Source organism: Camponotus vicinus, unplaced genomic scaffold (assembly GCF_025532165.1).
Source record: "Camponotus vicinus isolate PSW18456_S1 unplaced genomic scaffold, iyCamVici1.0 SCAF_6, whole genome shotgun sequence".
NCBI classification, from domain to species: domain Eukaryota; kingdom Metazoa; phylum Arthropoda; class Insecta; order Hymenoptera; family Formicidae; genus Camponotus; species Camponotus vicinus.
In genome coordinates, this window is record NW_028141978.1 from 3,013,433 (window position 1) to 3,039,404 (window position 25,972).

The 25,972-nt window shown below is 35.5% G+C and overlaps 3 protein-coding genes across 6 annotated transcripts in view; 2 read left to right on the plus strand and 1 right to left on the minus strand.

Moving 5' to 3' along the window:
• The window catches only part of LOC145973681 (uncharacterized), a 204,302-nt gene that overhangs the window by 96,482 nt on the left and 81,848 nt on the right, over positions 1 to 25,972 (minus strand). The window lies entirely within an intron of this gene.
• Positions 1 to 25,972, plus strand: part of LOC145973679 (uncharacterized) — a 170,478-nt gene that overhangs the window by 85,107 nt on the left and 59,399 nt on the right. For 2 of the 3 annotated variants that reach the window (XM_083103216.1, XM_083103217.1), the window contains exon 2: positions 8,732 to 8,955. In XM_083103216.1, coding sequence (XP_082959342.1) covers positions 8,732 to 8,955 — 224 coding nt within the window. Of the gene's footprint in view, positions 1 to 8,159; positions 8,367 to 8,565; positions 8,615 to 8,731; positions 8,956 to 25,972 lie in introns of those variants that run through there. The other variant, XM_083103218.1, reaches the window with a different exon arrangement.
• On the plus strand, positions 21,433 to 25,242 carry LOC145973227 (uncharacterized). 2 transcript variants are annotated; one of them, XM_083102470.1, is made up of 7 exons: positions 21,433 to 21,587; positions 21,832 to 22,078; positions 22,981 to 23,093; positions 23,398 to 23,517; positions 23,668 to 23,817; positions 23,908 to 23,970; positions 24,962 to 25,242. In XM_083102470.1, the coding sequence occupies exons 1-7, from the start codon at positions 21,473 to 21,475 to the stop codon at positions 25,135 to 25,137; spliced, it is 984 nt and encodes a 327-aa protein (XP_082958596.1). In that variant the 5' UTR covers positions 21,433 to 21,472; the 3' UTR covers positions 25,138 to 25,242. The 2 variants fall into 2 exon arrangements, with proteins under 2 accessions (XP_082958596.1, XP_082958597.1); XM_083102471.1 differs by having other exon boundaries at positions 22,984 to 23,093.

The following is a 25,972-nucleotide window of genomic DNA, read 5'->3' on the forward strand; positions in this document are numbered from 1 at the left end:
ATCGATAACCGCACGAATAGATATTTATGTTCATTTCCGACAGGAATAAGGGATTTGACAGGAGTCGACCGTAAACTTATTCTTTACGGCTTGTGTGTAAGGGCTCCCGGCGCTTCGTCTCCACGCATGAAACTCCATTCGCGACTTTATGCACGGTAAAAAGTGGGTTGCGCCCACATTCGCCGCGTCGGGGAGAAGAAAAGTTGTCTTAATGCATTAGGGATGCATGTACCTTGCGTTGGGTGTGCGTGAGGCGCACCTAGGATCTTACTTGGGATAGGTAAGGTGAGGGTTTATGATACCGTGGCGAGAATCGATCCTATCGCAACGGTACACCAGCCAGCACGAACGTCCGTTGTACACATGCATAAATAGTTCTCGTGTCACCTTTTATACAGAATATACGCGAAACACCCGAACGTTTGTCTGAGATATCAACAAATTTGGATGAATCTGTGTTAAACGTATCTATTTTTATCAACAATCGCGTGCGAGAATATCTGAATATGTTTATGTAATTATTTATCTCACATGGAACACTTTTTCCTTTTTATAATTGTTAATTTAATATTTGCAAAATATACAAAGTTAATAATATTAATAATTATTAAGTCTATATATCAAGACATACTATTAAAATAAAATTAGTAAAATTAATACTCTATAAAATATTGTCACTTTTAAAATCAATCAACTTATGAAGAATTAAATTCTCTTTCTTAAGACATATAGGTACATGTGCATGTGAAACGTATAACATATGATTTGACGTTATTTTAACTGGCCTTAATTCCTACTACTTGAGCGATATAAATTGAAAACTGAAACGCCGTTGTATTAAAATGCGTCGCGTTTGCCTTTCGTAAGTTTATACTTGACGACTGGGGTCGAGAACACTTTCGGAAACGTCGATACTCCGAGCATGGATTAAGTGCCGTTTCTACGACAGCGGGTTGCTGGTGTGTGTCGTGGATTTTTACGAGTTCCCCGGCCTCGGGTATTCAAAACACGGGCGGTATCGGTTCCCCCTTTTTAACGGACGCCATTTTGCCGGGCATAATTCCGTCCGGTAGCCGCCCACGGCGACGAGGAATTTTTATGATCGCGGTCCTCTCTCCTGTGATCTTCCCACCATTTCATTAAACGCGAATTCCGGCGTCGCATCATGGGATCGTCGAGATTTTAGCATTTTATAGTCGATAAAAACGATAGTTCGATCCAACTGTAGCGCGGGGACCAATTCGCGATTGATTTACGGACGCGATTGAATGGGCCTCGCGAATAACGCCGAAATATTTGTGAAGCACGTCCGATTATTTTAACGCGGATGAATCCGCGGATGAATGTCTCCTTTCTCTAAAACTGCATAAAAGTCTCTATGCGTCGTTTCGATAAATTTTAGCTAACAATTTTTTTTAGGAGACTATTATTATTGTCAATTAATACAAGATTTAATCCACAAAAAAGTTGAAGTATCTTTTTTAAGAATGATAAATTGTATCGTTATCTGATCGCGCGTGACAAAGTTACTCGGAAAGTGGTATTAAAGGAGAAAGAGGAGGAAACTTGTCCACGAACGTCCGCGTACTATTTCACCCGTATCACTAAACTTTCTTTCATGTATGGCGGATTAGGTCGATGACTCGAAGGCGCGACGGAAGCCATATGGAACGTGTGCCCGCCAGGTAAACTTTCGAGAGTATCTGCGTTATGTGCGCCGATAATATTGTTCCTGGGGTCGACTTTTTATTTCCCGCTAGATAAAATCATATCGTCGAGGAAAACTTTCGAGGAGTGCACCCAACAAAGCGCGCGCGCGACACGCTTTTCTTTGGCGCCAACGCAGACAAGAGTCGAAGAAAAATGTACTCCCTTGTCGTGCAAGATGGGTTTAGATTTATTAGAGTAGAGAAAATAACTTTGCGGACCTGGAATGCAGACCTTGTACGCTGCTGTTCGGTGGAAACTTAACTGTCAGAAACATGATGTATGTTAGTAATTTTACTCAGCACGGATTCGAGCGCAATTTTTGGACTCGTTAATTACAAGAATCGTTTAAAATTGACCCTTTATTTCTCTTACATTTTTCTTGTTTCAAACGAGTACATTCGATAAGATGCTTCTTTCAGAATTTGTTTTAATTGATCTAATTCGTGAACTTGTGCGAGACAAAAATTCTCTTTCGCCGATTTTCAGGGGAGGCAAGATTTCTCCGGCGACGAGTGCGAGAATGCGAGTCGAATAAAAATTTACATTCACCTCGGCTCCGGAAGAAAATGGATAAAAGCCATGTATGAGCGTAAAAACGCTCGCGACGCGATCTCCGTCGTGGGGGAGAGATACAGATAATATCGCCCACCCACGGCGAGTATTCGCGCGAGAAAACTTTCGCGATGTGCCGGAGCTTCTTCAAGTGTTCGGAGCAAAGTGCTCGGAACTTAATATGATAGCGCTCGGTTGGCGTTCAGACGAGCCGTGGTGCGCTCGAAGAGAGTAATATTGATCGACGGAACGGGCTTACATCGTGCCAGAGGTGAGAGGGAGAGAGACGGAAAGAGACACGGGGAGGGGGAGAGGGAGTAAGAGAGAGAGAGACAGAGAGAGAGAGAGAGAGAGAGAGAGAGAGAGAGAGAGGATCAAGGACGAGGTGGTGGAGGGCGAGGCCGGGTACAAGAGGGAGGGTCGCATTGGATGGTGGCGTACGAGAAGGGGTGGTTGCCGGAGGGTCGACGTAGGGCCGACGCGCACCATCGTAACCAAAGGGTCTCTTTCCCTCTCGTCGTTTCTCTCTCTTTCTCTCTCCCTCATCTTTCCCTCCCCTTCTCTCTCTCTCTCTCTCTCTTCCTAGTACTCCTTTTCTCTCCCTTTCCCGCCTTTTATTTTCCTCGCCCTGTTCGGCTCGTCTCGCACGCGACTTTACGTGAAATTCGAAACTTTGCGGTGACATTACACGACACCGATCTACGACAAACGATGGATCGAAGAGCAAGGATCGATGCGCCACGATCGAACAGTTGCTCGTGATACGATATACGCGAGGGTGTGCAGTAATGTTAAAAAGAAAGAGATCTCTACAGTTCACGCAAAACGTGGATAATGATTAGTCTCGCGTGCGCGAGAAATTTAACGAGTTTACCGATGTATAAATTCAGTAATAGACGATTACAAGTGAAATTATTAGGAACGAAATACTGTGTATTAAAGTTTCTTACAGTGCATCAACCGTTATATTGGATAGAGTTAGATTACGGGATAACTTTGCTGTAAAATGGATAAAAATTACGGTATCGTTTAATATCCGAGAAAGTTAATCGTTGGTTTTAGTTTCGCCAGTTTCAGGAAACTCTTGCTACTTGTTGATTAATTTTTTTTGCGCGCGATATTTTTGAAACAGTTTTTAATCTCGCGCAAATTTACCTCTACGATCACGTAATCGTATATTTTATAACGGTATCATCTATAAGATTTTTCGACGAATTTCGAATCGCGCGGATCTTGCTCGCAAATATTTGAAGGGAAATGTAAATATTGTATATAAATCTGAAAATATTTAACATTAAAGCTTAAAGAAGCTTAAGATTTCAATGAATTAAGTTTTAAGAATGTGTACATAATGTACATAATCTCTCTCTCTCTCTCTCTTCTGTCAATTTCAAGTCGAAATTAAATTTTTGCATCTGCTCTTTACTTATCTTCAACGGACAGAGTAATTACATTTATTATGGGCTCTTAAACGTAAGGAACAAATAATCTACCCTATACATTTTCCAAAACGTCAAATAATAAATAAAAAAAATTAATTTCTCATCTCTCATTTCGATCTTTTATTTATTAAGTCTAAGACTTAGGAAGACGACCAGCTTTATTTCGTTTTATACGACAAGGTCTCGATTCGCGAAGACCAAATACGGCATCGGTGGTTCATCTCCACGAATGACGGGCATCCGCAGCCAGATGTAACCACCGGAAGGAAGTCAGTGCGACGATTGCGATGGGCGACGTGGCGCACGTGGCACTTTGACGGCGCCGATCGTCGCCTCGCGTACGTGTACCTTATTTACGCCGGGGTCGTGACCGCCGGCGGAAATAGCGCGCTCTTATCTTTACGGGAATCTCCTCTCGCCTCCTCGAGAGAATGTTCTCGCCCTCGAACTGGTCCATCGGCAGCTGCACCATGCGGAAAACTATCCCTAGCCGCGAGCGGAAACTTTTCAATCGAGTTTCTTGTTCGGGGCGGTAGCCTCGTCTCCCTCTTTCTCTCTCTCTCCCCCTCTCCCCGCCTCGCGCAGCGGCCTCGTTACGGGCTTTTTATTTTTTGTCCTTTCGTTCCCGTAACTCCTTCACCCAGAACGAATCGGCAACGTCGAAGAAATCTCGATCCCGAGATTGTCGCGGGGGGAAGCTCGAGTGGTTTGATCTCCTCGCGCTTTTCCGACCGCCATTTCTGCCTTAGCAATCTTAAGAGAATTTAAACCTCAACGCCGTAAGAAAGGGAGCACAAATCTCAATCTTTATGCTTTTATTAATTTTTTTGAAGAATTGAAATTTTATTGAGATACAGTTAATTCTTTAATGTTATCATTTTAATCATCATTACTATTTTTAATCATCATTTTTATACATCTTACAGCAACGATAAGGAAATTAATATGGCACATGTATATTTTGATGGAAATATAAATAAAAATTAAAAAGAGCATTTTTTTAAAAAAGATGAAAGTTACGATTATTCGAAAAATTAATTTGACAGAATGGTGCCATAATAATTCAAATTTATTTATATTACATTTTATTTGGAAGATTTCTATGATGATGTAAAATTTTATTTCCACAAGATAAAAGACGAAGATTATGATATCGAATATCATGACGTTTTATTGAATTATACAATTGATTTGCTGAAAATAATCAAAGTGATTGTTCCGGAGTTGAAATATAGTATTATATAATTACGATTAATTGATTACACTCCCCAAACAAGTTTTCTTGCGAAATGTAGATCGTAGTACCAATTAGATACATTACAAAGGTAATGCAATTGCAAGAGTTAACAATGCAGCATTATATTACAGCGATTCATATCCTATTCCGCTTGATAAGCGATAAATAAAACAAAGCGGAAATGATATTACTTCGCGAGCTCTCTGTAAATAGAGATACAGATCGAATAAAAATTAAATATATATATATATCGCAAATATAGAAAACGAAGTAGAATTATCACCGAGGCAATCCTGACACTACGGTCCCGAGAGAATCGAGACTTCCCTATCTAAAGCAGTCCGGTCGAAGCGGCAGATGAATCCATTGGCGCTGATATATCGCGACATATCAGAAAAATTTATTATTTACATGGCGAGGAGGATGGGAGCGTAAAATTCCTTCTCCCAGGATTATAATCCGATGAATTTAACGTGCCTTCTCTCCTTATCACGTCGCGTGCAACAGAGCGAAGTTAATAAATCGTGGCTTGTATTGAGTCGACTCCGTTTTATCTCGACGGTGCACGCGAATCAATCGCTCGCCGATCGGTCGAACCGATAATTCGATTCTGATCCGTTTGACCGATCCGAATGGATATTAAGCACCGTGGACCGGCGCATTTAAACGTTACGAATCGGCGGTTCGGTTCTTCGCCGAGGAACTGTAAATGATTAAGTGCGGCATCCTCGATCGATGTCCATTTGAATAAGCGTGCTTTCCATTGAGAAACGTAATCGTTTTTGAGTCGAGGGAAACGTTGGTCAAGCGTTCATGTAAACGCTCTCAATGGGTCCACCGGGAATATAGAGTACCTCGATAGAAACGCGATTAAAATTTATACACGCGATGCATCATGTAAATCGGAGATTTGGACATTAATAAAGGAATATTAATTTTTAATATAAAGATATTAAAAATTAATATTCGTTTAGAATCTCCGATTTTAATTAAATTTTAAACGTTAATATAAAAATTAAAACAAGTAATCTGTATTAATGTAAATGATTAATAATAAAATAATTTATATTAATATAAATTTAATTAAATATTAATTTAATGTTAAAAAGATATTAATTTCTAATATAAAATATTAAATATAAAAATTAAATATTAATTTAATATTAAAAAGATATTAATTTCTAATATAAAATATTAAAAATTAATATTTTATTTTATATTATTAAATGCGCGCGTTTACTTTAAAAAGCTACACTGAAAAAAAGGCTTGGTTATAATAATCCAAACTTGATAAATGTTACCCACCGCTGTGGTGAAATAGTTTCAACTAAACGTATAGGTGATTAAGACGAAATTATTTAATTATTTTTAATATTTAGTGAACTCAATTAAACGTAAAATATTTATAACTATTTTTGGAAAATGTTTATAACTATTACTAAATATTTTGTTATTATTATCATACTTGATGATAAAAACTAAATATTTCAAAAAATGCATTACTAAATGCATCTCATAGATTTACCCAGAATTTTTTTTTTCAGTGTATATCCATATCTCTTGTTAAATTTGAGAAAATTCTATACATTTCGAGTATATCATAATCAAAATACTTTATCGTGAAAATGGGAGATAAGAGAGAGATTTATACGTTATATCTCTTTAGTAAATCATTTCGTGTATGAGAAATTTGCAAATCGAAACTTCCCGGTATAATGGAGTTACTTATTCGTTAAATTCGCCAACTTATAGTTGTCTAAGAAAATAGTTTTCTCTCTCGGAATATCCCCGATCTCTGCTCCTGCGAAATTGTATTCTCCAAAACTCAACGAAGATTTCTGCCTTTGATTCTTCTTTTTTCTTCCAGTCTCTAAGTTTCCGGATTCTGAATTTAGTCTCCTTAAGACTTCGTATTTAGTTTAGCGCTCCTGCACAAAGACGTCTGTGGATCTTCGTAGTTTGAAATACGTCAAAATTTTCTCCGCGCTATTTATTCGGAATATCTGAGACAATGAAAACTTCAATTTGCTCTAATTTTAGCGGGTAATGACGCATTCGTGTTCTTTCCGACGACACATTCGGGTTAGCCCAAAGTTGGAGGATTAATGTGTCATAAATATATCCTCAATATATCGTATAAGAATAGCAATGTCTGTCTCTAGATAAAAAAATAGCGCATATCGATTCTCTTCTATTTATACCTGATTGAAGAAGGGGGAGGGGGAAGGAGGCATCGGACTCGGGATGACCTCTATATCGTCGATCCGGGGAATGCCACCTGCGCGTGCCATAACGTACATTACTTAACGACGAGTCACGTTTTTCCTGCTCACCCGTCACATCCAGATGTGCAACGCACCGTACGTGTTCGACAAGCGGGTGGCGGCGTCGAGGTGCGAAGAAGACTCGTAAAATTTCTTACCGATGGCAGTAAAAGTTAACTCTTCGACTCGGCCAACTTCGCAGTTGGATATAACGAATTTATTCGCGCGTGTCGAAACACGCAATTTTGCGTCGTTTTAATCAAATTCGCACCAAGAGATCTCGAGATCCGTCGACGATCGGTGTACTTCATCCAAACCTCCTGCGCCCCAAGTGAATTTTTTAAGTTCAAGGAATATATTCTAGGCACAAATCTCTCTCAGATGTCTTTCATTTAAATATCATACGTAACTCGCTCCAGACGATCGAAAACTCGACGTAATTGCACTTTAGCTGGCACAAACGCGTACGTCACAAATCCCTAGTCTTGGGAGTAAGTAATTTCTCGACGTTACAGCTGGAGCGAAGAGCTGCAAAGGGATGATAATGGGGAAGGGAAACAGATGGGATAGAGGGAGAGACAGGAAGGATGCTCTTTCTGCGAGAGAGAGAGAGAGAGAGAGAGAGAGAGAGAGAGAGAGAGAGAGAGAGAGAGAGAGAGAGACGAAGACGTGCGCAAAGTTCTAGAACTGCAACCTCTGTTGCCCGCTCCAAAATATGTTATGGCATAATGTCGGGGGCAGGGGGAGAAGAGGAGGAAGCTGCAACGATATCGCAATAACGCCCCGGGCCGAAGTGCGTCTGTAACTTATTTCCCCGACGCGTTGACTGCCGACTGTCGTCGCGCATTCGTTATCATTCGTTTTAAATGCAAATCCGCCGGCTGCAATCGCGCACTCTAGCATTGTGGTTATTTGTACGATGTGCGGACAACACGGCCGTGTCATCCGCGCGCAAAAGTGGAAATTTTTTTTCGCCCTGAAAATGTGAATTTCACCCTCTTTGTTCGGCGGCTTTTGAAAACGCGCCCATAATGGAGGAAAAGTGCGATTGAAAACGCGCCCATAATGGAGGAAAAGTGCGATTGCGTATCACGTGTTCAGTGTCATGTTCCACGGGAATGCAAAATCTGAAATATCGCAGCCAATCGAAACAAATATACCGTAAAATTTGCTCTCGTTTATTTTGGAAAATATCAAATTGCGCCAATTTCCCGACGCTTTTCCTATCTTATTTTCGAATGTACAGTGCGCGTCAACGAGTCTGTCCTAGGCGGGGCAAGGGGAGCGTAGAACTGGCCAATCAGCCGGCAGCGCGGCAGTAGCTGATGAACAGAAAAAGGGATGTGTTTAAATTTTGCAGGAACACCTCACCTCAGTTTCTGATTCGTAAATCATTACACATCCCCGAAGTACCTTTAAAATAAAGCTTTTAATAAATCCTATTTTCACGCGATACGTTTATATCGAGACCCAAACGAGTCGAATCGATTAACTCTCACGTTCGTCCATTTCCGTTCTCGTTACAGACCAGATGAGCGACATCTGCAAGAAGTACTTCCTGCGGGACCTTTACAGGAAGATAGACGGCGCCGTTCTTACGTCGCAAAATGAGAGGGAGCTCGATTGCGCCATTACTTTCCAGACTCACAGCATCCTCCAACGTTTCATGCTCCGATTCGATCAGCTGCAGCTAGACTGCAACGACCATCTCTACATCTACGATGGCGCGCACGCGGTCGGCAGTTACAAGGTAAGTCGTCCGTGAAATCTACACGTGTGTGCTAAACGATATTATCGAGAACGACGGCCTTCGTCGCGGCAAATGATCGCCTCGCTAGAGGCAGCCTCGATAAGACATCTCACGTTTCCTTAATGGATTTTGATCGAGGAGATAACCGGCACGGTACAGGAGAAATATTCAGAAAAAAAAATTAATGGAGAAAAGAGAAGTTAAACTCGACGATTGGAATCGGCATAATTTCGCCCGGACGGATTTCGATGTTTTACATGCACGCGAAAACTGCCACTGTATGTTCAATGTAACGATAAACATTGAATTAAATTTGATTTGCATTATTACCGTTGTTATCTGATCAAACGTCGCCAATCGTTCAAAGGAGGCGAAACGCGTCAATTTACGAAACTTGCTAGTATTATTTATATAAAAGAAATGGATCCTATCTCTAATTAATGATCTTTAGGTAGGCAATTTTATAAAGCTGGAAATATTTTCAATAAAAAAATATTATCCATTAATGCGCGAACAAATATTTCTGATCGCGCAACGATTAATCTGACAGATTAAACAATAAACAGTCAATCTATATGATTTATTATAAGCGAGAAAAATTCTCGCAAAAGTCTCGCACCCAGATCCATCTGATGAAGTAATCGGGTCAAGGTGAGATTGAGATGACATTCAAGCGATATCTGCATATATAAAGTGTATTCTTATGTAAAACGGACAGAGAAATTCATTAAAGGCATGGTCGCCCTGTCGATTTGGCTTCTAGATTAGCAGCTACCTTGAAATTTTTCAACGCGAAATTGATATACATCATCAATATACAAACTGTGTTTGGGAAACCTATTTATCGTTCTTTTTAGCCCGCGGTTCTAGGAAATTTAAATAGACATACGTATTGCAAAATGCCTGTCAAATGATGACGACAGAGAAAGTTAACTCCGTTAAATTAACTTGCGTTGAAGTTTCGCCTAACGAGGATCCGATGTGTGAACATATTAATTAGCGAATTGCTTAACAATGCGAACATTAAATGCGCGGATTGAGCGCCGCGCGTATAAATGGCAGAGGCGTGCGGGAATATTATTTTTCAATTAATTTGCGATAAATTTTATTGCGACGCGAGTTCCATGTGGGAGTTAATTATTAAGCTACTTAGCGTAATGCAGCATGGAAGTTTAAAGGATCAGTTGGGAGCCATTAAAACACGGCAATTTCCGCTGAAATTGCCGCGTGGTTCGTGTTTCAACTAGAAACTACGGTGTTAAACATGCTGATACACGGTGCTGATATGAACGGGGTCTCGTCATTAAGAAGACTCGTAAACGAAAATGTGATATCTCGTCCAGAGATAATATTAATTAATCACCATAATATTTATTAATCACCATCTCCGTTACTGGGTCTCGTTACTGAGTCAGGTGTATTAAAAAAGATCGCATCGTGTCGCTTTTTTTTAAATGGCCATTATTTTTAAGTGTTTATCGGAAATTTGCGCTTTACGTAATACACTTATTCACGATGTAACACGGAAAAGAATCTGAGGAATGAACGCTAGGAGCGAATCTGGCTTTTATTCGCGTCCGTAAAAATTCCTACCTTTGTGTGAACTTAGTCGGCCAAATGCGCGACCGAATTTTATTGTCTCGAAAAGAACGGGGTCATTTAAAGGCTATTCCAAGCTATTGAGAGCATCGACCTCGTTAAAATTCATTTTCGTAAAATTACGTGCCACTATTGGAAGCTTAGTGGGAGAGAATTGAATTATTATTATTAATACTCTTTAAACAGAGAGATCAATGTTGTACCTTAATAAATGATTATTTACACTGTATACTGATATATTTTATTATTCATATAATAAATATAATAAATAGAAATACATCTTAATATAATTTACAACTTCATTTAAGAGAAATTTTATCATCTTTTTCACTAGAAAGGTGTGAAAAACGAGAAATTTAGGGATTCCCATCCCAGACTTTTCTAGGATTAAACCCGACTCACGAGACGATGACATCAACGGCTGAAGAAAGGTCTGAACAGCGAACGACTTCATTCAGCGAATTGGCCATTAACGAAACACTGACGTTGTTCTCTCGCGCAACGTTTACAGTACGACGATTTTTCTTAGATTTCTCTAACGATTGGTGCGCGCGGCCGATGCACTTTTCGCGTGCATTCGACGTGGACCGATCTAATTGCCGTCATTGTTCAAAGACGGCGCCGCTAATTGCGAGGCCAACGATGTTATTTTTCCGTGGTTATACTAACGCCATTGCAGAGAAGAAAAAGGGAGAAAGAGAGGATGAAAGGAAGAAAGAAAGAGAGAAAGAGAGAGAGAGGGAAAGAAAGAAAGATGGCTCTCTTTCTTTCCGCTTCGTCTGCTAGGTTCAATTTTAATTATATTCCGCCCATTATGCATTCCGAGCATGGCTGGCGCGGGACAGGGTAACGCAAACTTGCGCCATTAATCAAGATTCGTTTCTTGAAAGAGGGATGCGAGCGGATTCAGTTCTTCTCTTGTCCTAAGTTTCCTCCTTCGATTTTTCGCAATCGAACCGAGATACGCTTCCGAGGAAGCATCTCTTCATTAAAAATTTTCTACTATACTTTTTAAACATAGTAAATTATATTTTAATACCTTAATATGTATTTTAATATTTTTATAATATTAATATCTTTATTTTTTTATATATAAAATATAATACATTCTTTTATCTCTAATGCATGTGTGTGTCTGCTGGCGAATATTAATTTTTTTCTCCCTCTCATTGATCGAAAAAAATCTATTAATCGCAAAATCGACGATTAAAATGACTTTAATGTTTCACACGTACCTTTGCAATTTGAATGGAATGTCGCAACGCATATTTTCTGAGTCGACCAACATTCTCTGAAAAATGAATTCATTTTTTACAGTTCACCCCAATATGCATCTCGTGGATGCGTATTCGAGCGCGAGCATGTTTATTTATTAAGCGCACTCAATTACGCGTCCACACCGGTCGTAAACAACGCCCTCGTTCGCAGCTCGGTTGCAATACAGGGTGGCGAAAATTATGCGCACTTGGATCTGCGTGAAATTGACCGAAATGACATATGTATGTAGCTAACTTATATGACACTTATATGGGATTATTGGCGATAAAAAATATTATTTTTTGAAAATGTAATATTTTTTCGCTCAATTTGAAAAGAATTTTAACTTCAAAAGATCTTGAACTCTTTTTAATCGATTGATTAGGGAATAATTGATTTATTATAATCACTATGGACTTTTGTCTAAAATTGACTTAAGCTCCAATATTAATTATTAAATTTATCAATAATAAAAAACTTTGATATGCCCCCCCCCTTCCCTCCGAATCGCATCATTTTTATAATATAATTTAAAAACTTGCTGGTTGTATTTTAATAAGTCATATACTGATAAGCAATGATAAATTATTCGCTAGAAATTATTACAGAGATTTCACTATCTAAATATCGATTACGATACATTTTGGTCACCCTATGTATGTGCGCCGCAATATATATGGCTCTCGAAGCGCAGAGAGGTACGATCTCGGCATAATTTACGAAAAATAAACGACATAGCAACCGTGTTATAGTCAGCGAAATGTCTTCCTAATTTAAATTACCTCGGGTACTTTTCGCCGCATATTACTCACGATACGCAAACGCGAAATTACCGATGCGTGTCTGTGCGACCGCATCGATACACACGTGCAAGGCATAACAGAAAGCTATAGAGTAATTGCGATTTTGCATAATATCGAACTTTAACTTTTATCTTTTTTACGACTTTCGTCATGGACCGTTAGACGTGTTTTTTTATTGCGTTGCTTTCTCCTTATATTCCAAATATGCCATCTGCAAGAGTCTATCTTTCCGAGTCTCTTCGTCTAGTACAACTTTGGTTCTTTTTTTTGCGAAGCGCACATTTTCATCCTGAGCGTTCTCGATGCGCTGTTTCTAGTAAAGTACTGTGGCTCGAAAAATCAAATATAGTATATATTGCCGTTCGCAAAATACGAAATGCATTATTCATCCTTTATGCAGCAACTTTTAGCGGAAGTCATAAATGTGTAGTAAGTTCAGTAAGTGTGAATGAAGAGTTGACTTGAAAAGCACCGAGCTAACTTTATTATTTTCTCCGTCACATTGTTGAGAAAGTTGGTTTTAATTTCAGAATTCTCTGCACTCTTATGTGGATATATGGTAATTCTTCTTTTAATCCCCTGGCACACAGTGCGAGGGGAGCTTCTCGCGCAAAAAAAAGATATTACAAAAGTATTTCAATTGGAAAGATCTGCCAATTAATCTTAATGCCTTGAATATTCAATTTTTGCCTTATTTCAGCTATGAATAAAATATATATATTTTGCATATATGAGTGAATACACATGCATAGAAGGAAAAAAAAACTCTTGTCGCGTGAGAAATGCTTACAATTTTAATTTTTAAATTTCGTTGTCTCGATGCAACAGCCATGATGTTAAGAGGACGACATTTTTAACGGAATTCGCTTATATTTTTTTTTCTGCTTGTATTCTCGTCCAGCTGGATTAATTTGCGTTCTGGGATCCGGGAACAGGCGGTAAAGTTCTAATTTCGTAACTTGTAATTAACTTGGCCCGCGCGAAACTAACTTTGTTCGCGAAAAAAAGGAGGTGGCGGTAGAGCTGCGGAGTTGGCGGAAAAATCTGTTCTTTAATTGCTAAGTCAAATAACGTAATTAACTCCTTATCGAGACGCGAGGAGTGCACTTATTGTTAGATTCCGGATTTTCCTCTTTGTCTTTGACAAGAGCAGCGCGAAAGAGTTTACATAACTCGAGATAAATCGAATATTTTAGAGAATTCTTAGAAAGATCCCGGAAAATATACGCGCAAAGTATAATAAGCGAGCTGTTTTGTAATTCACTTTGCAATTCAAATCGTGCTTTGTAAGTTATATTCACGATGATGTACCGAAAGTTACAGAATCTTTTTTTAACTCTTTGCGTCATGATGGGTCGCTCAACAATTCACCTTTTTACATTTTTTTCAATTACTTTTTTAACAACAAATATTAGGGAGTTTGTTTCTACAAGATCCCTAGAACATCAATAAACATAAAAAATATGGTTATTAATTGTTAATTGCAAAAATACCATGTATAAAAATAAATACTCAAAATTAGTGTTTATTCATGGAGAAGTGCATTTTTCACTAATTTATTATAAAAATCAAAAAGGCATTTTTTTTAATGAACTTAGTACACTTTAAAGTATTTTTCAGAATTTTCCGCCATGTTGTTTTTTTATTAATTCTATATAAAAATACAATATGTTTTGTATTAAGTCTAAACTAATAATTGCGTTTTCTTAAAACTTCTTTGAGAGTTTTTTGGTTCACAGAATCCGAATCTGAGGAAAAAATTTATAATTTTTAAAATTTATAATTTTCTGCCATATTGGATCTTGAATTTTTTAATGTTGAAAATTTTGATTCAGATTGAGATTCAGGTATCAAAAAAATTCCTAGAAAATGAATTTGCTAAAATTTTGGATGTAAGGAAAAATACATAGTTAAAAGAGTACTTATATTCTTATAAAAGTGCATTCATATATATATATATATATAATTAAGAAGCAAAAGAGTTTTATGACAACAAAAGCAACTTTGAATTCTTGCTTATCGAATGGGTTACCCAGCGGCTTCTCGAGAGCAGGCAGCATCCGTTATCATCGCCTCACCTTTCATCGAACCTGCTAAGGTACATCAGTGGCTGGAAGATCGCGACAGAGCTCTCGTGACATCGAAAGTTACGACAATATCGTCTCAACGTGTCATTAGTTAAACGCCAGCTCGAATAGTGGGCTCGGATATTCGCGACTGAAGTTACAACCCTAGGCCGCCTAAGGCTCGGTCATTAACGGATGAACTTCGGAAGCGCGGCCCCGTAAATCCGCCAAAGCCTCTACCGCCGTCGCCTCTGCCTCCCTTGTACACAACTCCCACGAATATCTCGAGATATTGATAATGGAAGTGGGAGATGATCCGCGGCATCTTCCACATTTCAGCATTGACGCACCGCTAAATACCTCTTGCTGGATATTACGGAATGCCCCTCTCCTCCCCTCGTATAGATTCATGTCGGTCCATGTTGGGTATATTCAAGACTCGAGTCTCTAATCCGGCAAAATAGAAATCCCCCGTTATTGATGCGAATCAATTTCGTTTGATTCCAATGGCTCATGAAGCGAGAAAAAGCGGCAAATAAATTATTCTAACGGATACGCGAGATCGCGAAAAAGCGCAGAAGAGTTTTCGTTTAAAAAAATAATGTCGAGATAAATAATAATATTTTTGCGGCATGGTTTATAATAAAATATTAGATTAATCTAAAATAGCGACAGAGAATTGAAACATATTTTCAGAGTTTCTTTTCACGATTCTTGTAAAATAATCGCTCTCTCAAGTCAATCGCTATAAGAGTAGTTGGATAATGGAATAATGGGATAACTGAACTCATTGAAATCACAAGATTTTCCGTGAAAGCAATCGTAGTATCTTCTTTCTTCGTTTATTTAATGAGATGAGTAGACAAGAATAAAAATCTTGCTATTTCGATCAAAATTTGTTGATGCAATTTTGATATGCTGATATAATTTTTATCAAATTTGCTTTAAAAGTATAAGAATCTAAGAAAATCAGTCTATTATATCACATGCAGCTATGTCTTATTTATTATGTAATAAATGCGATACAATTTTCATTAAACTAATTGCTCGTTTAAAAATATTAGAATCTCAGCCGATTGTATCGCATGAAGCTGCGTTTTATTTGTTATGTAATAAATGTAAAAAAGTATTTTGTTTCCGCGTCATCCTTTAAAGCCGATTGTCTTGTCCGACAAGCGTAGATGCAGATTTTCCCGCTGATTCTTAGAGACTGGAAAATATATCACTATTTTTTTAACGTAATCGCACTACGTATCGTGGAATCAACGTTACACAAACACATATGCGTATCTAACGGACGGAAAAAAAAGATAGCGTCTCGCCGAAGACAAATTTGTTCTATTTCGTGCCCTCGTGGCTTTGCGAGGCTTTTAGTTTTCGCATTTGCTTTCACGGATAAGCCACGTTTTTCTTCTCGCTCTAACCTGACGGCTGCTGGTCCAGACAAAGCTTTAAGCTTGTAGTTACGTCGACTCCACGCTAACTTTTAGAGAGTGTCTTCAACATACATGCGATTTTCCATTTAGTTGTCAGACGCAAACACAGTCGGGAAATCTGCGTATCCTTACATCGCACAAAAATTCGCAAACTGTCGCTTGTGCGAGAATTAAATTCATATTTCAGTGCTTTTTAAAAAAGTTTTATCGATACAATTAAATAAAAATATAATTAACGATTAATATCATTCCGAGAGGTCTTAAAAACTGAAATGCATAGGGAAAATTTTATTAATTCGAGTTATTTGAGAGGTCAAAATCTATACATTTGCAATTCTATCCATTATCAATTAATCGTATTTTTTTCTATTTTAATTTATAATTATAAATATATAATATTATTCATCGTTTATTTTATTTTCCTTGGAAATGACGACGTACGATTATTATTCCGAGTGTAAACTTTCGATTGCATTACATACGAAGAGTAATTGTTCTGCATAAGGGCAGAGTGTGAAATAAAACGAACGTGCTCGTTAATAAGGGTTCGTCGGAGCAAGGACGAGGCTCGAAGCGAATGGCGGCTGAAGGATTGTTCCTACGTCGTTCCTTACTGCCAACTTTCTCACGTCCGCGATTGTGCGAGTAATGATAACGTCGACTTGAACTTTCTTACGGCGCGATATCGCCCCCGAGAATTTGTGCAGCGCTTACCGTGGAATTTCGCAAGTTCCTAGGAAGCAGTGCGGGTCTCGTCGAGGTGCTGGAGGGAAGAACGACTAGGAAAAGGGAGAAGGGAGGAGAGAGAGGGTACTAAGAGAGTTACCGTAAAGTGTTGCAACGTTAAGTTGACCGAATTTATGTTAGTCGTCGTCGTTTTGGCCGTCGCGTTCTTCAGCCTCTCAACCGGTTGCATTATACAATATTCTAAAATATGACGACATGATATCTTGAAGAGCGCGTGGTAACGAGGAGCGAGGCTTTAAATTCTCTCGCACAATTTTCGTCACGTAAGACGTCACGAGTTTATTGTAATTTTACGCAAACTTTTTTCTCGTTTTCTTATTTTTAAAATATTTAAATGCAAGCGCACACAATATCGATAAACATAAGAGTCTGCGAGCTCTTATATTTATGAGCGAGAGACTCGTATAAATAGTTAACTTTTATCGAGACATGACGTTGGCTGTGTCTCGTACATTTCGGTAAATTCCGAGTAATTTGAAAATTTAAGTCATATTTATATTTCTTTTTCACTCACGCTATTTATCAAATTATCGAATTCCATCTCTATCAATAATGCATGGAGCTGAGAGAACTTCAATATAAATATAAATCTGTATGCAACAGTCTCCTCACTTATTTATCATAGTTTTTATCCACGATGAGCTCTAATTACGGTTACAAAATATGCCGTAATACGTGGTTATAATTACGGTACGTTTTTACGTCATAACTAAATTTTTTTTTAATGCAGCATTTAACATATTTTTTGCGTATATTCACGAATATTTACAGCAAGAAGCCGGTAGTTTCAACTCGGACTCGTGCTTTTTACTCTTTAGATACTTTTTTTGTATGCGCGCAATAAATCGTTTACAACTAAAGAAAACTGCGATACTTGACGATGATTCAAAAGCGTTCACTCGGAAATAAGATCGTACGCTGTTCGTAAAAACTCTTTGCATCGAGAACTTCAAGTTACTGACAGTCGTTTTCAAGTTTCATCACCTTGTGCATATTTGAGCCGTTTTCGCTTTACCTTATTTTTATCGGAGGAATATACGCTTTTGCCAGTGTATTTTGCCTCTTTTATATCGATGTTGAATCTAATATTACTCGCAACTTCTTCTCTCATCACATCGACTATCCGTAAATCTTTCTATCTCTAGAAATCTATATTTGATTTGTTATCCTTTATAAGCTTCTTTATAGACATGTCTCTCATATTCTTGATATTTAATTTGTTTTACAAAGACATTATTATTATTCATCTAACAATTTGGATTTATCATATATGTTATATTAGCTATTTTGTTCTTTAGTTATTTATTATGAATCTTTCTTTGTTGATTGTGAAATAATTATGTTTGAATTGTGAATAATGAGATTTTTCAAATATTTTTCGCAATTTTTAATTAATATATCTCTACAACAATTGTTTGTCTCTTGAGATATTACGTTATTAATTATAAAAGACATGTAGTTCTTTGATTAATAGTTAAGTAATTCTACGCCGAAAACAAGATGTATTGAATTATTACAAAATGTGCGCAAATTCATGAGTCGCGTCTCGTGTTAATAAAGATTAAATTCCGGCTATTTTATGTTTGTAAAAAATATTAAAGTAATGAAGAATAACGTTAGATTGCACTTCGCTTTATTTTCTCAGTACAAATAATACATGTGTATTATAAATAACGCATACGCATCGAGCAACGACAAACTTCATTCGAAATTTATGTTTTAGCGTTTCACATTTGAAACAGTGAAAAATATCGCAATAGATAATGAAGGCGGCATATAATTGACTTTGGTTCAAGGTTCTTGTTATCTCAGAGTGATATGTTCATCATTTTTTGAATAAATGTTATGCTTAGAGAAAGATAAAATTTTTAATTTGCACCAAAGATTAATTGAGTAAATATGATTCTATTATTATATATTAATTTTATATCGTTATTTTATATTAATTTTTCATCGTTGATTAATTATTATAATTAAAAATATAAAGTACATAAATACATATGTATAAATTTGACAAAGAACAAAGTTGCTTAAATGTTCAGCTCGTGTTTTATTAACCGACAATACTTCATTATTGTTTTAATTGCTTTTTAACTGAAACCCGAAATTTCTGTCAATCGTCCTTATGTAAAAGAGAGCGTTATTAATTCGACATTTATGCGGACCATTTTCTTTCGGATCACCGAGCGAGAGTGCTGCGCGTTCGCGATAAGATTCTCGCTGATTCGAGAAATCTCGCGATTTTCGAGGCGAATTTGCATTCGCCCCCTCTGCGGAAATATTCCGCATGATCGTACGCGATCCGCAGGTCGATAAATCCGGCAGTCGGCAGGGGGATGACTGAGATTGAGTCATTAGTTTTACAGGGATAAGACTAACGATCCAATCCCTCGAACGCGATAAATCAGTTTCCCGAGCGGGCGAACTTATTCGGCTTACATCGGTCGAGCCGCTATAACCGAGTGTAATGGCGAACATTCGAGACCCGGGTACGTGTAACGTACTGTCGGGCAAAGTGTAGTAAATTCGCAGTTATGAGCCAGTTCTGTGCCCTAGTACCGCCCGGATGATTTACGCGGTAACGCGTTTAATGGTGTTGCATCTTGAGCGTCCGAATGAAGAATTCATCTCTCATCATCCGAGAGAGCATCACGTGTCAATCGTTGACTTGTCATTGCAGCTCGACACACTTTATTGAAACGATACTATAATAAAGTATTTTTTTCATCGAGTACTTTTCGAGTTATGAGGCTTGAAATAATTTCTTAATTTTTACATAAACCATAAAATATATATCTAGTAAAATATTCATCATTCGATTATTTTACCTTAATACTTTTATGTACAAAATAATGAGAGGAATCAATTGGTGTAAAGAAAATACATAATTGGTTCGAAGAAAAAATATGTAATTTGCAATTAACAATTACATTTTTTTTTTTCGAAACAATTATATTGTATATATTGTCCTGTATATATTGACCCCTGTATATATTGACAATAATTATTACAATATCATGTCATCTTTAAGTTTATTTGACACGTTCACTCGATTTCGCACGTTTCTTCGTGCGAATAATTATTATTCTGCCGCATGGGAGATCACGTTTGCGGTATTAATACTTGTTTTGTAGTCGCTGTCTGTTTGCAAAATGATGATGCATGTTTCGGACACATCGCGATATTCGATCCAGATAATTCCATAATTCATCTAAAATGTACATTCCTCGACGGAGAGCGTTAATTTCAATCTTCTTAATTATATAACTTATGTAACCGGATATACAAACTTTGCTCGACTCCACGACGAAGGATAAATTATTCATTTTCTCGAATTATATATGCTTGATTAATATCATTACTCGCAAATTGATTACGCGGAATCGTCTAACACTGCGGAACATTGTCTTTGAGTAATCTTGAAGTAAAGTTTTCCATTACCTATAATTAAGATAATTTTTCCATTTTTTTCTTACAAAAATAGCCACATTTATGCAAGTACAAAGTGTACAAAATTATAAACAGAAATATTTATTCCTGGAGAATTAAATTTAAGCAATTCGTACAAATCTGCGATAAATTGAAAGGAGTTTTGCTTTAGATAATTCAAAGATATAAATAAAAAAATTAGAAAAATTAGATATAATTAAAAAAATAAAAAGTTATTAAATAAAAATTAGGAAAAATACTGTTGTATTGAGTAGTGATTTTTAACGTGCAATAATTCGATAGGAATAAGTGTTTTGAATAGTCAAGTATGAGAATATTAAGCAAAAATATATTAACCAGAGCTAATTTAATTGCATATTTAATAGAACGAAAAATTTCTTGAAATCTCTGTATTACATTTAAACACAAAGAAAATTTTGATCGAGCTGTTTGCTGTGAAAACTACTTTCTATTATCAACAAATTTAGATAGTAATGACAGTATATTGGCACTTCTTTTTGCACATATATTAACGTATATTAATTAAGGCATCTAATAATAAGAAATGCATTGAAATATCTGTATATTAAAGTATTTTTCTTTCTTAACAACATTTCGTATAAAAATTATTCATCCTTCTCAGCATCCTTAAAAAAATTTTTGCAAATTTTTATGATGACCTTCACATACTTATAATGTGTGGATTGCATAATCGGAAGCATTAATGTCTTCCGAGGTACTTTACACTTCATGATTAAATTTCTCTGTAATATTTAAGAAACATATCATTTAAACAATTAATAATATAGTTAAACTGCTATATTTGGTGCAAAAATATGAAAAGTATTTATAAATTTTGCACGTCGTAAAATCTCTGCATGAGTGTAGATGTACTGTATTAATAAAGGCATTATCACTTTCGCGTATATACTTGGTTTTTCACTTATATAGACTTGTATCTTTTTTATTATTTTCTAAATTTTACCTATTTCTCTTATTCTTTCCTTATTATTTTTTTCATTTATATATTTCCTCTAGTTCTCATATATATACATCCATTTATTTCCACGTTTTCCCGCTCTCCGTCTTTCATTCGTGCGTTGATCATCATTCCTCGCATCTCGATCCCTCTCCGAATACCAACCGCGAACGAACAGAAGTAATAAATACTGCAACACGGATGGCAAAGAGCAATAAAGTTCTTGCGCCGTGCCGGATCATGTCGTGTTATGTTTTTCTTGTTCAGATATGTGTCTACGTGATATTCTTCGTCGCCGTTGCTACGGCTGACCAGGGTGAGTCCTAAGGAAAAAGCGATACTTTATTGTCCTGTCACTTTTAATTTCATCTTTTAATTATTTTCGAAATAATCATCTCATCTTAAAGTAGTCTCTCATTACATCGGTGGATTTAAAATCGCTGAGATGGAACTATTAATAATAAAAATTCTCTACATAGTAAATTATTTATTTATGATGTAAATCATCCATCTACAGCATTATTTTTTATCAAATCTTTTCGATTCTTTTTTTTATAAAGAGGAATGCGATAAAACGAAATGTCCGGGACCATTGAGGTATTACAAGTCTCTCCGCTGCAAGCCTGTGTACGAAAAAGAAGGTGATTGTTGCGCGAAAAGATATAATTGTGACCATCTGAAGGAGAGATCTACGAACAAGTGTTACGTTAATGGTAAAGAGTACGAGATCGATGAAGATCTGAAGGCTGAAGATGCGAATCCATGCGACATCGAGTGTACTTGCAGACGTGGATGGGATGATGGAGTGTAAGTATGATTTTTTAACATAATTATCATTTTAACGTACATGCATTGCACTCGTAAATAACTTACACAATGAACGGAACACATATATATAGAGCATGTATATTTTGTTTATCAGCGAAAATCAATGAAAAATAATTCGGTCACCTATAGTATATTATATTCGGTCACATATAGTAAGAAAAAAGTGAGAATAATATTTTTCACACGATATTTACAAATAGTTATATTAATATAATTACTATTATAAATTATTCTCTAACTACTCTTCTGCTCTTGCATATATATATGTAACAAACATTTGTTATACAATGTAATGTACAACGTATTAAATAATCATAAAAATGCACTGTCAACCCCAGCCATTTCATATTTTAACTAAGTTCTTCTTCTATCTTTCTACAAATTCAGCGTGACAATCATTTAATACGAACGAGTATTTAATACGAATATCAATGAGCCAGCGTATCTTTATTCGATATTATAAAAGATTCATGTCACATTATTTAAATCACATTCATCTCAACAGTTCAAAATTATTCTACCATAGCAACACGTGTCAGATATATGGACATAATTCACATCTTGTACAGGATTTCTTTACATTAATAAGATCGCGTTTAGTTTGCGCTCGTTTTTTATAATCATTTAATGCATTTTTGCAAATAATTTCACATGTCATTCATTATTCTAGATTTTTTACATTTTACTTACTTCTAGATTTTTGGCTTATATTTATAAATCGTTGTACCTTTAATGATTTATGGAAATCATTTCGACAAAATTTATTTAAACGCAAAAATATCAAAGATATCAAAAATATCAAGTCGTATCAATCATAGTCAGATTATAGGCAATATAAAATTATAAGATTTTGTTTATTCAAATTGCACAATCTTTTTAAGTAGTGCTGCATTTATATGTGCTGGCGTTGATTGTGCCTTCGGACCAATCAAACCTGGTTGTTATAAACGAGCAAATCTGTCAAGATGTTGCGACGAGGGAAAGGAAATTTGTCGTAAGTATATTCTCTTCATCAAATGTCACAAATTATTTATGTCTATTTATGTATTGAATTTTATGAATCGAAATTTATGAATCGTATGGAAATTATCTGTATTAAAATTAGAAAACTTATTCTAATATATTTTGTTATTATATATATATTTTTTCTTATTTATTATTATTAAAACTCGAATGCAAATTATTTATTCCACAAGTCATGCATTATTTTTTAATACGAATTAAGCAAATAATAATTCATAATAATATGTATATTCGCATAATTTGAATATATAAATAAAACTCTTTATATATTTCAGCTGAGAAACCGGAAAACAGATCCACTTGCTTTGTAGACGGAAAGATGTATCAAGATGGCGAATATTTCGAAGTGAAGAATGAACCAGAGTTGAATTGTATCTGTCAACCGGGATACGAAGGTAAAAACGTATAATATAATATTTTAATTATTTTTAAATAAACTTATTTAATAACTTATTACATCTTTATAATTCAGATAATTGTCAATCAAAATTTTTTTAAACTGCATACATCAGTATCGATTTTAATTTGGACTTTAATATTTTCAGGTAAAAACATTGAGCCTTTCTGTGTCAAATCCAAACGTCCATTTTGTAGTCCTGAATTCCGTAATCCAAACGACGTTTATCAAAACTGCGCTCCAGTGTTTTATAACGATCAATTGCCTCAGATCGATTGTCATTTAAGCTCAAGATGCCGTAAGTTTCCGAATTTTTAAGTGCATACAATTTATTCGCGTATTTACTTCCGTGTTACTCATATTTTATCTATTTTGTCGTATTTTTCAGAGAATTCTAATGACACCGTAATTCATAATCATGATGATTTGAAATCTGGCGAAGATTTGGACGGTACGTTTCATACTTATCGTTATGTTATTAATGTTTCATACTTATCGTTATGTTATCAATGTATCTTGTGACGTAAATATATCCGGGAAATATTGCACTATACATCGGTTTGACAACAAAATTTTTTCTGCAATTTGTTGCAAAATATGATCTAATCTTCGATACGTTTAATTTGTTCGATTTTAATGACTTCAGACTAACTATTATTTCAACACAAGATGCTTCCGAGAACAATTTTAAATGCTAATAAGCACTTTATCGCTGTGTTATTTGCGTCTTTGTCATATTTTTCAAGGAACACAAATAATAATATAATTTATAATCATTTTTTCAGAACGTGTAAATTAATTTTTTTATCAATTAATTTCGATTACTTTGTTTTTTGAAACTTATTCATAAAGCTACAATTTTCAAATAAATAATTCTTTATCCAATTGGAATATTTTATATAAAATTCAAATTCAAAGTATATTTTAGCATAACTGGAGTGGCCAATCTTTTGCACTGTTTCGTACTAAAGATCTGGTTTTGTCTTTTTCACTTTAATCGCGATATTTTTATTTTGCGGCAAATTAATTCGATAATTACGAATATAGACAAAGTGAGACAAATATGAGATATTGATACGCGTTTGAACATTCAAGCGATACTGATTACACCTACACTATGAATCACGGCAAATAGGAAGTAATTGTGACAAACATTGCATGCGGGTAACGAACAGCGCGCTAAATCAATTTCCATAGCGTGTTAATATTACAATTCTATCCAAAATGAGGCAATTAATTTTAAAATATAATTAACTTTATCATCGTACTTTCAATTTAGTAAATGTAAGAAAATTTTGTTAGATTAGTTTAATTGACACGCCATTAGAATCTCTAACATTAGATATTCAACTTAAAATTAAATATTTATGAAAAATCTCTAAATATCTTCATATATTGTCAATTTAAAAAATATAATTATCTATCGATATTTCTTTTTTTAGATGAGAATGTATGTCTGTTCGGTAACATGAAGATGCATATTGGCGACGAGCTAAATAGGGATACGGATTATACTTCTATTTGTGTTAAATGTATTTGCGAAGTGCCGCCTATACCAACTTGTCAACATTTGCCGAATAATGAATGCGATGTCACAAAGTATTATCCAGCTTTTTAATCGTTATGTCTAAAATATCCTAATCATTTTTGTCTTTTGCGACTTAAGATCTTCGTAAAATATTGTGTAAGCTTTTATTAATAATAAAAATGAACATCTTATGAACATACAAAAAACTTATTAATTACTTATAGCATATAATTTATTATTGCCATATACGATAAAATATCCTTAAAAAACAGTCATGCAGAAAACTTCTATCATTCTTATCAATTTGTATTCGAAAAGTTATTTGAGCGATACAATGGATATAGTTGAACGATACAGTCGATTTGAGAGATATTTTACTAATTGTGAGAAAAATATAAAAAATATAAATTAATTTTATTAGAAAATTATTTTATCTTTTCTATCCATTTAACACGCTTATTTAATTTCGCACATTTCTTTATTAGAATTAATTATAATCTTGACATATAGGAGAGGGATCATGTTTACAGTATTAATATTTGGCTTAGTTGATGCTTGCTTGGTAATGTAGTATATTAGATATCATGATATATTCCATCCAGATAATCCACTTTATCCGAAATATACGTATTATCTAATAAAGCTTTAGTTAGAGTGATTTACTTAATTATGTGACTTGCATAATTGGACAAACTTTGTTTAATTTTTTTAAATTCGTTATAAAGCAGGGGAGGAATTAGAGCGTTTCATAACAAAAGTATCAGCTGATGTGAAATAAATTTTGCTTCACGTGAAAAGTTGTAAATCCATATGTAATTTCTTTCTTTTTATTTACATATTTTTAACATTTACATAAATATTTAAAAAAATATATAAAAATAATATGAGAGATCTCGAATTAAGACACCTCAACAGATATTAATCC

Bases quoted from the DNA above. Each gene is read 5' to 3' on its own strand.
- LOC145973227 (XM_083102470.1), top strand. From the start codon at position 21,473: ATGGCAAAGAGCAATAAAGTTCTTGCGCCGTGCCGGATCATGTCGTGT. The intron at 22,079-22,980 runs GTAAGTATGATT...AATCTTTTTAAG, and splicing joins CGTGGATGGGATGATGGAGT to TAGTGCTGCATTTATATGTG. The intron at 23,818-23,907 runs GTAAGTTTCCGA...CGTATTTTTCAG, and splicing joins TCATTTAAGCTCAAGATGCC to AGAATTCTAATGACACCGTA.